The sequence below is a fragment of the Oncorhynchus nerka genome, linkage group LG28 (assembly GCF_034236695.1).
Source record: "Oncorhynchus nerka isolate Pitt River linkage group LG28, Oner_Uvic_2.0, whole genome shotgun sequence".
Taxonomy (NCBI): domain Eukaryota; kingdom Metazoa; phylum Chordata; class Actinopteri; order Salmoniformes; family Salmonidae; genus Oncorhynchus; species Oncorhynchus nerka.
Window position 1 is genome coordinate 52667360 of NC_088423.1, and position 16367 is coordinate 52683726.

The 16367-nt window shown below is 43.1% G+C and overlaps 1 protein-coding gene across 1 annotated transcript in view; it reads right to left on the reverse strand.

Annotated features, from left to right (window-relative positions):
• Nucleotides 1-16367, reverse strand: part of LOC115113413 (tyrosine-protein phosphatase non-receptor type 13-like) — a 118140-nt gene that overhangs the window by 84777 nt on the left and 16996 nt on the right. Inside the window, 6 exon segments of the mRNA XM_029641011.2 lie at nucleotides 2070-2251; nucleotides 2769-2885; nucleotides 4986-5086; nucleotides 14805-15060; nucleotides 15167-15329; nucleotides 15460-15645. Coding sequence (XP_029496871.2) covers nucleotides 2070-2251; nucleotides 2769-2885; nucleotides 4986-5086; nucleotides 14805-15060; nucleotides 15167-15329; nucleotides 15460-15645 — 1005 coding nt within the window.

The window sequence follows — 16367 nt, forward strand, 5'->3', positions numbered from 1 at the left end:
CTGAGCTGAAATTCATCTGGATTTCCAGGGTAGGGGCTTGTGTGGTTAACTTCGGCATGTTGTAGAATTTGGGTTTCAAGTTTGGTAATGTGTTTAGGTTTACTTTTTAAAAGTCTTCTTCCACTTCTATAAAACACAAATGTGTGTAGAAAAAGGCTGGACATTTTCAGGCGAAGGTCTAACCAAGCCCTCACCAAAATACCTGTGCCAGAACTACTAAGAAAAAAAAAGAAAAACGCAGCACAAGCTACCAAGTAATGATGGTGAAGATGACCCTTCACAACGTAAGCCAACTCCGTATCATTGTATTTGAGAAAGGTATTCTAATTGTAAAAACAATCGTCATGATGTTGTCCAATCATCTTGGTCTCTCACATGGCTTAACATTGGAGCATGAGGGCTCGAGGTCATGAGTGCTTGTGTCTTCTTAATTGAGGGATCCCCTCACCAAATAGCTGCAAATGATCAGACACTTTTCCTGTGACAGACACAAGTATGAAACTCTCCATTTAGAATTTTGATTTAAAGTTTGGTAGAAATTAGATTGGCTTTAGGTAGAAAAATTGACTTCATTTTACACTTGCATGTGTTCTTCTTTTAGGCCTACCCAAGCCCCCACTAAAATCTGCTCTGATGTGCCAGTGCCATTTTAGTCAGCAGACGCTCTTATCCAAAACAACTTACAGTAATGATTGCATACATTTTCAGACTTAGGAATCGAAGTCACAACCCTGGCTTTGCAAGCACCATGGTCAACCAACTGAGCTACACGTGACACTAAGTGCCACAAGGCTATAACACCCTGCAAGCCACCAAGTATTGGGGATGAGGGGAAATAGTCAACTAAAACACCACACAAGCCACCAAGCGAAGTTAGTGAAGAAGACCGTTTCACAAAGTAAACCCCTTAAGTAAAATACATGATATTGAAATTAGGCTGTTATATTTGGAAGTGAACAAATATAAAACTACTTTGTATCAGAATTTTAAAAAAGAGTCCAATATCTCCTTCGTGAGATCCGTGACATTTGTAAAGGCCAGTAGCCTGAGTCAGGTTGAGGAATTCGTCTTTAACCTGAAATAGCCAAAGGAATATTTACTAAAGATGGAAGAGCAGCTAATGGAGAATGATTTTCGAAAATACATGGTGAGAAATTAAATGTTTCATTGGTGTGAGTTGATGTAAAAAGGGCTTTATAAACAAATTTGATTGAAATTATGTTGCTTATAAAGTACATATTTTGTGTTCTATACAGAACCTTGACAAACGGCCTCATGTCAACGATGAATATGAAAGGAAACAAAAGGAAGAGGGTATTTGAGGTCTCCAACCTTTGTAGCATAATTATAGGTACAGTGGAGACCAAATGATGACATTTTACATGACATTCAAATACCTTCTCTAGCTGTTTTCCCCCTTTGCGAATGAAAGGCTACATAGGCAGAAATACTACAGGCGATGTCAACCTGCCTGAAACATGCACCTGATTGCAAGAGGGGCAGTGGGAGGACCAATGACAAATGAGATAAAATAGTAATTAAGAAGTTAAAAGAATTAAAGCCTTTACCGACAGTGACTTTTACTGGTTATTTGAACTTCTCATGTGTTTCCAGAAGCCTGTGCCAGAAATGATTTTTTGGGGCTTTTTATTTTTTAAATGGCATCTACATCTACAGTATTTTATGGTGCTTAGCATTTTCTTTTCAAGTGTAATAAAATGTTGACCGTTTTATTTACTTTGCATAACAGTTTTTACATAGACAAAGGTTTACACAATACTCTTCCAAGTTACTGCTCTAATTGTGTATTACAATTTCATGGATTGATGGTAATCATTGTTGAATTCATGGTGTGTTTTGGTCAAATCAGATCACAATGTTTTCTTTACCTCACTCCAATATTTAAATGTAGTTGATTATTAGTTGTGTATAGTTTTCAAACTAGTACTGAAATTAAAAAATAACTTTTGGGTGTCTTTTTGAGTGGGTGAATAAAGGTTGAAATCTCATTGATCAATGTCTCAACCAAATATTACCCATACTTCCACGATGAAATGACGGTGTGTTACCTGAGCGTCTAGAATCCGGACCACAGGGTTGTGGAGTCTCTTGCCATGTTTAGATGTGGCCATGTTAGACAGAGCCAGGGCTGCCTCTGTCCCATTCAGGGTGGTCTGGGACCCAAAGCCCCTCTCCAACATCAGACTCTGAGTACTGGGGGCCAGAGAAGTCTTACTGTCCCTCAGAGAATCTGCATGGGAGAGAAAGGACTCAGAAGGGCTTTTCACACTAATGAGCCGTATCGAGCCGAGCCAAGCCAAACCAAGCAGTACTGAGCTGGTCTGGTTACTCATCCACCACAGTTGCTGGAAACGTGCTGAAAAAGACTATGTAAAAAGAAAATGTCCAGCCCAGCACAGTTTGGTTCGGTTTGACACGATAGTCTGAAAAGGGTAATATAGAAGTTGTTACTGGTTATACAGCACCAGATGGTGGGTGGCTTTTTGAACTCCCTCTCCAACATCATAACCTATAATGCCAAAGAACAAAAGTATTTAAGTCAATTCTTCAATGTCATACCCCGGGTACTGGGAGGCCGCGAGCTCTTATTGTCCCTCAGAGAACCTGCATGGAAAAGAGGGTAGAGGGAGAAACAGACAGACAAGGTCTGTCAGAGAGTGTATGACAGAGAGAGAACTGTGACAATGAGAGAGTATGTAGCGTATAGTTGGGTGGGGATGTATTTTATTGTAATAGGTTCTACGTACATTTAGGCTGTGAGACGATGAGCTCCACCTCATCAGGGCTGCTCTGGAGGATGGTTGCTGCATTGGTGAATGTCACGCCCTGCAGACTGATCTTATTCAGAGAGATCAGACAACCACCTACATCAAATCAAATTTATTTGTCACATATACATGGTTAGCAAATGTTAATGCGAGTGTAGCGAAATGCTTGTGCTTCTAGTTTCGACAATGCAGTAATAACCAACGAGTAATCTAACCTAACAATTCCAAAACTACTACCTTATACACACAAGTGTAAAAGGATAAAGAATATGTACATAAAGATATACAGTGGGGAAAAAAGTATTTAGTCAGCCACCAATTGTGCAAGTTCTCCCACTTCAAAAGATGAGAGAGGCCTGTAATTTTCATCATAGGTACACTTCAACTATGACAGACAAAATGAGAAGAAAAATCCAGAAAATCACATTGTAGGATTTTTAATGAATTTATTTGCAAATTATGGTGGAAAATAAGTACTTGGTCACCTACAAACAAGCAAGATTTCTGGCTCTCACAGACCTGTAACTTCTTATTTAAGAGGCTCCTCTGTCCTCCACTCGTTACCTGTATTAATGGCACCTGTTTGAACTTGTTATAAGTATAAAAGACACCTGTCCACAACCTCAAACAGTCACACTCCAAACTCCACTATGGCCGAGACCAAAGAGCTGTCAAAGAACACCAGAAACAAAATCGTAGACCTGCACAGGGCTGGGAAGACTGAATCTGCAATAGGTAAGCAGCTTGGTTTGAAGAAATCAACTGTGGGAGCAATTATTAGGAAATGGAAGACATACAAAACCACTGATAATCTCCCTCGATCTGGGGCTCTACGCAAGATCTCACCCCGTGGGGTCAAAATGATCACAAGAACGGTGAGGAAAAATCCCAGAACCACACGGGGGGACCTAGTGAATGACCTGCAGAGAACTGGGACCAAAGTAACAAAGCCTACCATCAGTAACACACTACGCCGCCAGGGACTCAAATCCTGCAGTGCCAGATGTGTCCCCCTGCTTAAGCCAGTACATGTCCAGGCCCGTCTGGAGTTTGCTAGAGAGCATTTGGATGATCCAGAAGAAGATTGGGAGAATGTCATATGGTCAGATGAAACCAAAATATAACTTTTTGGTAAAAACTCAACTCGTCGTGTTTGGAGGACAAAGAATGCTGAGTTGCATCCAAAGAACACCATACCTACTGTGAAGCATGGGGGTGGAAACATCATGCTTTGGGGCTGTTTTTCTGCAAAGGGACCAGGACGACTGATCCGTGTAAAGGAAAGAATGAATGGGGCCATGTATTGTGAGATTTTGAGTGAAAACCTCCTTCCATCAGCAAGGGCATTGAAGATGAAACGTGGCTGGGTCTTTCAGCATGACAATGATCCCAAACACACCACCCGGGCAACGAAGGAGTGGCTTCGTAAGAAGCATTTCAAGGTCCTGGAGTGGCCTAGCGAGTCTTCAGATCTCAACCCCATAGAAAATCTTTGGAGGGAGTTGAAAGTCCGTGTTGCCCAGCAACAGCCCCAAAACATCACTGCTCTAGAGGAGATCTGCATGGAGGAATGGGCCAAAATACCAGCAACAGTGTGTGAAAACCTTGTGAAGACTTACAGAAAACGTTTGACCTCTGTCATTGCCAACAAAGGGTATATAACAAAGTATTGAGATAAACTTTTGTTATTGACCAAATACTTATTTTCCACCATAATTTGCAAATAAATTCATAGAAAATCCTACAATATGATTTTCTGGATTTTTTCTTCTTCTAATTTTGTCTGTCATAATTGAAGTGTACCTATGTTGAAAATTACAGGCCTCTCATCTTTTTAAGTGGGAGAACTTGCACAATTGGTGGCTGACTAAATACTTTTTTGCCCCACTGTATGAATGAGTGATGGTACAGAACGGCATAGGCAAGATGAGGTAGATGGTATCGAGTACAGTATATACATATGAGATGAGTAATGTAGGGTATGTAAACAAAGTGGCATAGTTTAAAGTGGCTAGTGATACATGTATTACATAAAGATGCAGTAGATGATAGAGTACAGTATATACATATCACATATGAGATGAATAATGTAGGGTATGTAAACATTATATTAAGTAGCATTGTTTAAAGTGGCTAGTGATATATTTTACATCAATTTCCATCAATTCCCATTTTTAAAGTGGCTGGAGTCCTCACCTGGTATGGAGGAGGTTGTGGAGGGGGCCTCTGAGAAGCCCTCAGAGTCCTGTTTCTGTAGCGAGGCATTGGAGATGATTCTGGGGATGGGCTCTGGAGTACTGGAACACAAAAACAGTCATGGGTTTACATAGATAATTAGTATAATAATAAATAAATCTGATGGAAATAATTCTGGAGTACTAGAACACAACGACACAGTTTTTTCAGAATAATGATTATCATCATCAAAGGATGAAGTCAATGTAAGTAAGCTGAGGGTCTCTCCCTTTGTGGATGAATAAACAAATGGTTGTACAGATGACGGATCTTAATATGTCCCATTTTGTTGAGGAAGGGAAAACAATCCTGCAGCAGGTGGATTTCAAGGGATATTAAAGGATATTTAATATTTAGAAGCACTGCCACGGGACAGCTGGAAGTGGTGTTTGTATGCTATACAATCACTTAGACTGCAAGTCCACTGAGCGTCAGTTCAAGTAGCCTATGTAAGCTACGTGCAGGCTACGGCGTGTCTTGTATGAATTCTTACAGTGCGTTCAGAAAATATTCACATGCCTTGACTTTTTCCGCATTTTATGTTCTGTTACAGCCTGCATTTTAAGGGCGAGAGAGGGATAAACAACATTGTAGTGTAACCCTCTCACCAGGCTTGGATATGACTCTCTCAATATTAACTTACGTAGAGTATCTCAACAGCATGGGCTGTTAGGTGAGAAGGACATCTCCAATAATAATTCCTATTGTAAACTGTCTAGGGTGATGACAATTGGTATTAACTTCAGATGAAAATGATTATAGGTTTTTGTTATTGTATCAGGATAGGCTATCCCATGCATTAAATTAGATTGAATAATTGAATGACTCCACCAAGGCAACATACATAAGGTTCAATATGTGTGTTATTACATATTAACGTAGCACAATATCAAAATAAATAAAAATATTAAATCCCAATGAGTCGTGCACAACCCATGTCCAAATTATTTCAAGTTGCTTAAGTAATAACCCGTTGGCGCGCGTTGGAGCTAAAAAAAATGACGACAAACATAAAGTCCAGAATCACCCCACCTTGTGGTTACGCACTACTTGTAGATTTTCCTTCAGTGAAGTATGGCAGTTCCTTGCAGGTTTCCTCACATGATCCACAGCAAGCACCGCTATCAATGCAGACGGAACACCTTAGCCATAACCGACATCCCATGGGAACATGAACTCGTTAAGCTTTCCCAAGCAATTCTCTCTGTGTTACACGATGCTAGGCTAACCTCAAGGCTGTTAAATACATTCACTATGAGACGGTAGCTTCAGTCTTCACTAAGTCTTAACACAATTATAACAACTCTCTTATAAAATAAAATCGGAATTTCCCTTCATATCTTAGTAGGTATGGGTTTTGTTCTAGTTTTGTCGTCTTCTTTTATATTTTTTCTTCACCAACGATCCTAATGTAAAACCCATCCTTTTCTCAAGGTCTCTCTCCCTCTTTTTCCCAAGCCTCCTATTAAGGAGGTCCACTCCCATTGGCCACAGCTTAACAAGCGACCTTATTGGTCAAAACTTAAACTTAAAAGTAAACTAACCTATTCACTTATACATTAAATAAATATTTATTCAAAATAAATATTTATCAACATTACAATTTAGGAGCAATTCAATCACCTTTTAAATGTAATACCAATTAATTATAACAAATAAACTCACTACTTGGTTTTAACAAGGGTATTGCAGTAGTTAGTCCACAATATGGAAGAGTGTACAGAATATAAATATTCCAAAACATGCATCCCGTTTGCAATAAGGCAACAAAGTAAAACTGCCAAAAAATTGGCAAAGAAATTAACTTTATATCCTGAATACAAACCGTTATGTTTGGGGCAAATTCAACACAACACATCACTGAGTCCCACTGTTCGTATTTTCAAGCACGGTGCTGGCTGCTCAGGTTATGGGTGTGCTTGTCATCAGCAAGGCTAAGGGACTTGTTATGATAAAAATAAACCAAATAGAGCTAAGCACTGGAAAAATCATTAAGGAAACCCTGGTTCAGTCTGCTTTCCAACAGACACTGGGAGACAAATTCACCTTTCAGCAGGACAATGACCTAAAACCAAGATGACTTTGAATGTTCCTGAGTGGCCTAGTTACAGTTTTGACTTAAATCAGCTTGGAAATCTATAGCAAGACTTGAAAATAGCTGTCTAGTAATGATCAACAACCAACTTGACAGAGCTTGAAGAATATTAAACAGAATAATGTGCAAATATTGTACAATCCAGGTGTGCAAAGCTTAGAGACTTACCCAGAAGGACTTACAGCTGTAATCGCTGCCAATGGTAATTCTATCACGTATTTACTCAGGGGGTTGAATGATTATCTAATCAAGATATATTAGTGTTTTACTTTTCATAAATGTTTTACAAATGTTAAAATGTAGTTTTTTTTATGAATAAAATACGTTTAAAACTATTTTAATTCCACTATAACACAACATAAAGTGGAAAAAGTCAAGGGATGTGAATACTTTCTGTATGCGGATTATAACAAATGTACAATATTTGAAGGGGGTAGATGTCAAATCTGTTTTTTTAGATCAATGGTTTATTATATGTTCAGGGCAAGCATCAGACAATATATATATTATCTCAGTGCCTGTGTGGTCCAGCAGTTACTGCTGCTGACAACAGCACACGTGCCAGAGTAGGCATGGGTTTGAATCTGGCCCACTACTTACCTTTACATTTTTGGAGGAACTAGTACCTTTCCTAGTTACTCTCCTTGGGTTTTACTTGTAATTTCAAGTAATTTCTGAAGGAAGTAACTTACATTTGACCAAATCACTTCAGTTGCATAAGATTTACAATGGCTATGGAAAGTATTCAGACCCCTTGAGTTTTTTCCCGTTTTGTTAAGTTACAGCCCTATTCTAAAACTAATTAATTCGTTATTTTTCTCATCAATATAATAATGACAAGGCCAAACAGGTTTAGAAATAGTTGCTAATTTACTGAAAATATAAAACTGAAATATCACATTTACATAAGTATTCAGATCCTTTACTCAGTACTTTGTTGAAGCACTGTTGGCTGCGATTACAGCATTGAGTCTTCTTGGGTATCATGCTACAAGCTTCGCACATCTGTATTTGGGGAGTTTCTCCCATTCTTCTGTGCAGATCCTCTCAACCTCTGTCAGGTTGGACGGGGAGCATTGCTGGACAGCTATTTTCAGGTTTCTCCAGAGACGTGCAATCCAGGCTCTGGCTGGGCCACTCAAGAACATTCAGAGACTTGTCCTGAAGCCACTTCTGCGCTGTCATGCCTGTGTGCTTAGGGTCGTTGTCATGTTGGAAGGTGAACCTTCACCCCAGTCTGAGGTCCTGAGCGCTCTGGAGCAGGTTTTCATCAAGGATATCTGTACTTTGTTAAGTTAATATTTTCCTTGATCCTGTCTAGTCTCCCAGTCCCTGCCTCTAAAAAACATCCCCACAGCATGATGCTGCCACCTCCATGCTACACTTTAGGTATGGTGCCAGATTTCTTCAAGGTGTGACGCTTGGCATTCAGGCCAAAGAGTTGAATCTTGGTTTCATTAGACCAGAGAATCTTGTTTCTCATGGTCTGAAAGTCTTTATGTGCATTTTGGCAAATGCCAAGAGATTTGTCGTGCCTTTTACTGAGGAGTGGCTTCCATCTGCCAGAGATGCTTTCCTTCTGAAAGTATCTCCCATCTCCACAGAGGAACTCTGGAGCTCTGTCAGAGTGACAATTGGGTTCTTGTTCACCTCCCTGACCAAGGCCCTTCTCCCCCGATTGCTCATTTTGGCCGGGCCGCCAGCTCTAGGAAGTGTCTTGGTAGTTCAAACCTTCTTCCATTTAAGAATAATGGAGGCTACTGTGTTCTTGAGGATGTTCAATGCTGCAGAAATGTTTTGGTACCCTTCCCCAGATCTGTGCCTCGACACAATCCTGTCTCAGAGCTCTACGGATAATTCCTTCAACCTCATGGCTTGTTTTTTGCTCTGACATGCACTGTCAACTGTGTGACCTTATATAGACAGATGTGTGCCTTTCCAAATCATGTCCAATCAATTGAATTTACTGCAGGTGGAATCCAATCAAGTTGTAGAAACATCTCAAGGATGATCAATGGAAATAGAATACACCTGAGTCTCATAGCAAAGGGTTTGAATACTTGTGTATATAAGGTATTTGTGTCTTTTAGTTTTAATTAATTTGCAAAATGTCTAAAAACCTGTTTTTGCTTTGTCATTATTGGGTATTCTGTCTAGATTGCTCAGGATTTGTATTTATTTAATCCATTTTAGAATAAGGCTTTAAAGTAACAAAATGTGGAAAACATCAAGGGGTCTGAATACTTTCCGACGGCACTGTAGATTATTATATCATTGCTGTCGGAGGAAAACCACCTAACCTGTCACGTTCTGACCTTAATTTCCTTTGTTTTGTATTTATTTAGTATGGTCAGGGCGTGAGTTGGGTGGGTTGTCTATGTTTGTTTTTCTAGGTTTTGGGAATTTCTATGTTTCGGCCTAGTATGGTTCTCAATCAGAGGCAGGTGTCATTAGTTGTCTCTGATTGAGAATCATACTTAGGTAGCCTGGGTTTCACTGTGTGTTTGTGGGTGATTGTTTCCGTGTCTGTGTTTGTTCGCCACACGGTACTGTTTCGGTTTTGTTCACGTTTATTGTTTTGTATTCATTGAGTGTTCAGTTCATGTTTTTAAATAAACAACCATGGACACTTACCACGCCGCATATTGGTCCTCTGATCCGTTTCGCCTCTCCTCTTCGGAAGAAGAGGAGGAAAACCATTACAGAATCACCCACCCACCAAGGCCCGAGCGGCGTGGTAAAAAACCGCAGCGACGACAGCAGCAGCAGCAGCAACAGCGGCCAGCATCACAGGACTCCTGGACATGGGAGCAGATACTGAACAGAGAGGGACCCTGGGCACAGGCTGGGGAAAATCGCCGCCCTAAAGCAGAGCTGGAGGCAGCGAAAGCTGAGCGGCGTGGTAAAAAACCGCAGCGACGACAGCAGCAGCAGCAGCAACAACAGCGGCCAGCATCAGAGCAGAGTCTGGACTACACGACTTGGGAGGAGATAGACAGGTGGGCGGTCGACCCAGGGAGAGTGCCGGAGCCCGCCTGGGATTCGATGGAGCAGTGCAAGGAAGGCTACAGGAGAATGAGGTTGGCGAAGCCAGCACGGCAGTGCGACAGGTACGAGAGGCAGCTCCAAATTATTTTTTGGGGGGGAGGCACACGAGGTGTGGTACTAAGCCAGGTAGCAGACCTGAGCTCACTCCTCGTGCTTATGATAAGCAGCGCATTACTGGTCAGGCACCGTGTTATGCGGTTAAGCGCACGGTGTCGCCAGTGCGTGCCCATAGCCCGGTGCGCTATAGGGCAGCCCCCCGAGAGTGCCATGCGAGTGTGGGCATTGAGCCAGGGCGTATGGTGCCTGCTCAGCGGGTCTGGTCGCCAGTACGCAGTTTTGGTCCAGGTTATCCTGCGCCGGCTCTGCGTGCTGTGTCTCCGGGGCGCTGGGAGGGTGCAGTGCGTCCTCTGCCTGCGCTCCGCTCGTGCCGGGCAAATGTGGGAGTGGAGCCAAAGGGAGAGGTGCGTGTAGTAAGCACTAGATCTCCCGTGCTTACCCACAGCCCGGTTCAACCTGTGCCTGCACTCTGGAGGGTCCGGGCTAGAGTAGTTGTCCAGCCTGGGGAAGTGGTGCCAAGGTTGCGCACCAGAGCTCCAGTGCTCCCCCACAGCCCAGTCTTTCAGGCTCCTCCTAACACCAAGCCTCCTGAAGGTCTCCCCAGCCTGGTGGTTCCTGTGGCAGCCCCACGCACCAGGCTGTCTCTCTGTCTCCTCCCTGCAGGTGGTCCCGCCTGTCCGGCGCCGCTGCCGGAGCCTCCCGCCTGTCCGGCGCCGCTGCCGGAGCCTCCCGCCTGTCTGGCGCCGCTGCCGGAGCCTCCCGCCTGTCCGGCGCCGCAGCGTCCGGCGCCGCTGCCGGAGCCCCTCAGCCCAGAGGCGCCAGAGCCCCTCAGCCCAGAGGCGCCAGAGCCCCTGCCCCTCTGTCCCGAGCCCCTCAGCCCAGAGGCGCCAGAGCCCCTGCCCCTCTGTCCCGAGCCCCTGTCCCTCTGTCCCGAGCTCCTGTCCCTCTGTTCCGAGCTCCTGTCCCTCTGTCCCGAGCTCCTGCCCCTCTGTCCAGAGCTTCTGCCCCTCTGTCCAGAGCTGCCCCTCTGTCCAGTGGGGTCATTGAGAGGGGTGGCCATGGTGAGAAAGCCACGGAGGCGGACAATAAGGCGGACTAAGACAATGTTGAAGTGGGGTCCGCGTCCCGCGCCAGAACCGCCACCGCGGACAGACGCCCACCCAGACCCTCCCCTATAGGTCAAGGTTTTGCGGCCGGAGTCCGCACCTTTGGGGGGGGGGGGGGACTGTCACGTTCTGACCTTAATTTCCTTTGTTTTGTATTTATTTAGTATGGTCAGGGCGTGAGTTGGGTGGGTTGTCTATGTTTGTTTTTCTAGGTTTTGGGAATTTCTATGTTTCGGCCTAGTATGGTTCTCAATCAGAGGCAGGTGTCATTAGTTGTCTCTGATTGAGAATCATACTTAGGTAGCCTGGGTTTCACTGTGTGTTTGTGGGTGATTGTTTCCGTGTCTGTGTTTGTTCGCCACACGGTACTGTTTCGGTTTTGTTCAAGTTTATTGTTTTGTATTCATTGAGTGTTCAGTTCATGTTTTTAAATAAACAACCATGGACACTTACCACGCCGCATATTGGTCCTCTGATCCGTTTCGGAAAACCATTACATAACCAAATGTTGTGATTTTCATTTTTTTACATGAACCGATACTATTGGTTCCCTTTTATGTCTGTATGAACGTTTCACAACCTCTTGACCAATTCAATGTATTCAAAATAGCTTCTCATAAAAACTCTTAAGTCCAATGGCTCTCCAAGTTGTCCATCAAACCCAGTTTTATCTCCACCAAGGCTCTTGACGTGAAGCACACATCAATTTGTTCTTGGGTTCTCAGCCAGACGCGATCAGAGGTATGTTGTACTTTAATTAACTTCTGCCTTTGTAATATTATATATTTCTGGGGTAAGAAATGTATTTCTAAGATATAATTCTGCTGCTGAAATGGTGTTTTGTGGACAAGTGCAAATTAAATGGCTAAGTAGCTAACTAGCTAGATAGTTAACTAGTTTAGGCTGACCCAGATTCTGACAGAAAAAGTTTAATATCCATTTTTTATATTCCCACATAATCTATGTTTTTGGGCTAACTAGCCACCTTGTCATTGGCATAAAGCATGCACAGATTAATCAGTGGGAAACTAGCTATCACATTAATATGCCACTAAAAAAAATGGCTAAGCTATCTAGTTAGCTGCAGTGTCAACCATGTAGTCAACTAACGTTAGCTAGACCAATGGGTCAGTCCACCACAGCATCCTCCTACACATTGCTCTCTCTCACTCTCAGTGTATGTGTGTGTATGTTTGTTTAAATGTCATTCTGTTTTTTTTTCTCCCCAATTTTGTGGTATCCAATTGTTAGTAGCTACTATCTTGTCTCATCGCTACAGGAGAGACGGAGGTTGAAAGTCATACGTCCTCCGATACACAACCCAACCAAGCCGCACTGCTTCTTAACACAGTGCGCATCCAACCCTGAAGCCAGCCGCACCAATGTGTCGGAGGAAACACCATGCACCTGGCAACCTTGGTTAGCACGCACTGCGCCTGGCCCACAGGAGTCACTGGTGCGTGATGAGACAAGGATATCCCTACCGCCGGCGAAACCCTCCCTAACCCGGACGACGCTAGGCCAATTGTGCGTCGCCCCACGGGGCGGCCGGTTACGACAGAGCCTGGGCGCAAACCCAGAGTCTCTGGTGGCACAGCCGGGGCTGCAGTACAGCGCCCTTAACCACTGCACCACCCGGGAGGCCCGTCATTTTGTTTTTATGACAAGGTCAATAAGCCCCTTTGCCATACAGTCAGTGTATCATCTCCATAAGCTTTTGGTGCCATATACTAGACATCTAGTTTTTCTGTGTCTTTTTATTTACAGCTTGTAGCGACACAACCAAGGGGGATGAGAATGGGCCAGCCAAGAAATTAACATACCTTTCAAAGTGGAAAAGAGCGGTAAAGGAGGATGGAGGGTAAATCCAGTTTTGTCTAGAAGGGACACAGCTTTTGTCATTTTCTCTTGGGCCACCCATATACATTTTAGTAATTTAACAGACACACTTAAATAGAGCAACTTACAGTAGTGAGTGCATACAGTTCCCTGTTGTAATTGAACCCACATCCCTGGCATTTCAAGCGACATGCTCTACCAACTGAGCCATACAGGAGCAATCCCAGCACCCCCTCTGCTCTGCATGGCCACAGAAGTGAAACCATGGCCAGACAGACACCTTCCTCTCCACGGAGAACACTAGAGTATGTCATTGTATCTTATTGTCAAGTTCATATAATGTATCCCATCTGTGTTGACATTTCATCTATTCAGGTCTTCATCCACTTTTGACATCACATGTTAGCTCGGTGACGGACATTAGGTTATTCAATTATTGCATCTGAGCTCCTAGTGTGTGCGGCTCTCCTTTAATTTTTCACGTGTTCTACTCCGCTAGCCAGCACCTCGCCTAAAAAGGTGTGCGTTTCTTTCACCTCTAGCTAGGTGACGTTAGTCATAAGGTTATCCCCTGATAAGTCACTCGCCTAATGTGTGCCTTGCCAGGCTACTTACTATAGCCAAGTGAACATCAGTAGCTCATCAGAATAACATTAGCTTTTTTCTTATTCACTGTTTCACCATCAGCCCATTCAACAGCTTCAGATCGAACTAGGTGCAGTGCAGACAAACGTAAACCGTAGCACCAGGTTGTAAACAGGAAGTAATGAGTCCGCACATGTACATGTTTTGTAGGTGGTTCCAAATGAACTAAAGCGTGATAATGCCGTCCCTCGCAAGACATATAGTCAGACATAAATGTACATAATTTTATCATGAAACACACAGCATAGACGCGAAAAGATCTGAAGTTTAACTTCGGATTTCCCTGTTCAAGCCCAAATATATCATACTTTGACTAAAACGATGACTTATTGACTTAAATCATTGAGCAACATCACGGGTAAGCTCTGGGCATCGTCTTTCAGCTGAAAAAAAGTGGATTTCCGCTGGTGTGGGTGTTTAAAATCAGGTGAAATAAAATAAAAATGTCACCAAGTTACACTACTCAAAAGGGACTAATTTCGTGGAAAAACACAGTAGATGAGGTGAATTACCACCATAGAATGCAGGACGCTCTGAGCTCAAGTGAAAAGCATTTTATTGATGATGAAGTCCATTGTGCTGTAGTGTTATATAGTTATGTACAGGTAACTGCCAAAATAAAGGAAACACTTGAGTAAATGAAGGATACAAAGCCTATTGAAAGCAGGTGCTTCCTGAGTTAATTAAGTAATAAACATCCCATCATGCTTAAGGTCATGTATAAAATGGCCAAATCTCAACCAAATTAAACACTTATTGGAGACTGCTTTCCAACAATAAAACACCAAAGTATGGAATTTCTCAGGGAAGAATGGTGTTGCATCCCTCCAATAAAAGATCCAGACAATTTTAGAATTTATGCCAAGGGGCATTGGAGCTGTTCTGGCAGCTCTGGGTGGCCCAACGCCCTATAAAGAAACTTTATGTTGGTGTTTCCTTTATTTTGGCAGTTACCTGCATGTGGTGTTATGTAGTGTTATGTAATGTTACCTCAAGGCCTGTTCCTTCACCTCTGACAGTGGGCATGGTTCGGGTAGAGCTCTGTTGATTTCTCTCATCTCACTTTGTTGCCGTAGACATGCCTCCACCTTCGATGTGATGTCATCACACAACTTACTTAGCGACTCGCGTTGCCTGAGGTTGGCCGGTATCTCTACACTGTTCAGGATGACCTCGGAACATGAAAGACGCTTCATATGGGAGTCACGTGTCCGACAGATAGACTGGTACTTCTCAATGTTCTCATCTGAAATGACAACAAATAATCATAATGAATAAACAAATGTGTGTGTTTGTGTGTGTGCGTGCATGCGTGCCTTCCTGCCTGACTTTGTGCTCTAAGAGCCCCGTACCTTGAGCGATGCTGTAGTTGAGTTGCCTGGAGGTCATTTCACTGTGGAACTTGTGCTGCGCGGAGCAGAGACTAAGGAGGTACTGAGCAATCTTAGAACTCTCTGTCACAAAACTGTGCTTCTTACTGCTGGGACCACCACACTCTATTGTCAGCTTACGACGCTGGGGAAGGGGGAGAGAGACAACCGTCAGGGGCTTGTCTTTTAAATCAAGAGCATTGCAGCTGTTAATGTCAAACACACATCTGAAAGCACAGTATAGAATACAACACTAGTATTCCAGTAGTACTCACATTGGCAGAGATGGTATTGGTCTCCCTCCAGAGGAATTGTTGTGTGACGGTACGGAGGTGGTTCTTCAGCTCATAGATAATGATTCCAGTGGCACAGACTCCCAGCACCAGCTCCCCCACCACCGGCTTCTTCTCCCGGCATACCCGATGGAACACCATCCCATACTCTGGCAGCTGCTGAGCGATCTAGAGAGTAGATAGAACAAGTGTGTTGCAAGGTTGATCTCAGTAAAGGAGGAGAACATGCTCAATTCAACATCTTCTTGTGTATACATGTAAAAAAGGGTCCTAGGAACCAAAATAGATTAAAGAAAATTGAAAGGGCAAGCACTCAATTGATTATGATTTGCAATAATAGAAGCTTTGTTTTACTGCATCTTTAAGCTCAGTTGAGATACATCAGCAAAAATAAGACGAGACAAAACTACCCAGTTTTAGAATGTTGTGTTGTAAAACTGACTGAAGAACGGGCATTCAGATCAAACAAACGAGACGTACAGTTGAGACCATTTCCACTTTAATGGTGCCTCTTTACAATGACGTGATGAAATTTTGAAACAAGTGGCCACTTGTTGTAGCAAGTTGTTGTAGCAAACTAGTATTATGAAATACATGCACTAGAAACAGACCACACATTGGTATTTTGTCAGATAAGTATCAGCAAGCTAGGCTAGCTAACTAACTGCTTGGCTAAAACAGAACATCAGCTCATTGTTCTCTGAATGGATAAACAGATCCGTCTCATTGCAAGACTTTAGCAAAAGATTTGACATGTTGACTCCAGCAGCAGACATGAGCCATTCTAAAACTAGGCTGTTCAGATCAAGCAAACTTCGTTCTAAAACTGCAGGAAACTGTCTTGTCTCGTCTTATGAATCTGAACTGGGGATTCATTTCCAAAACTTTGA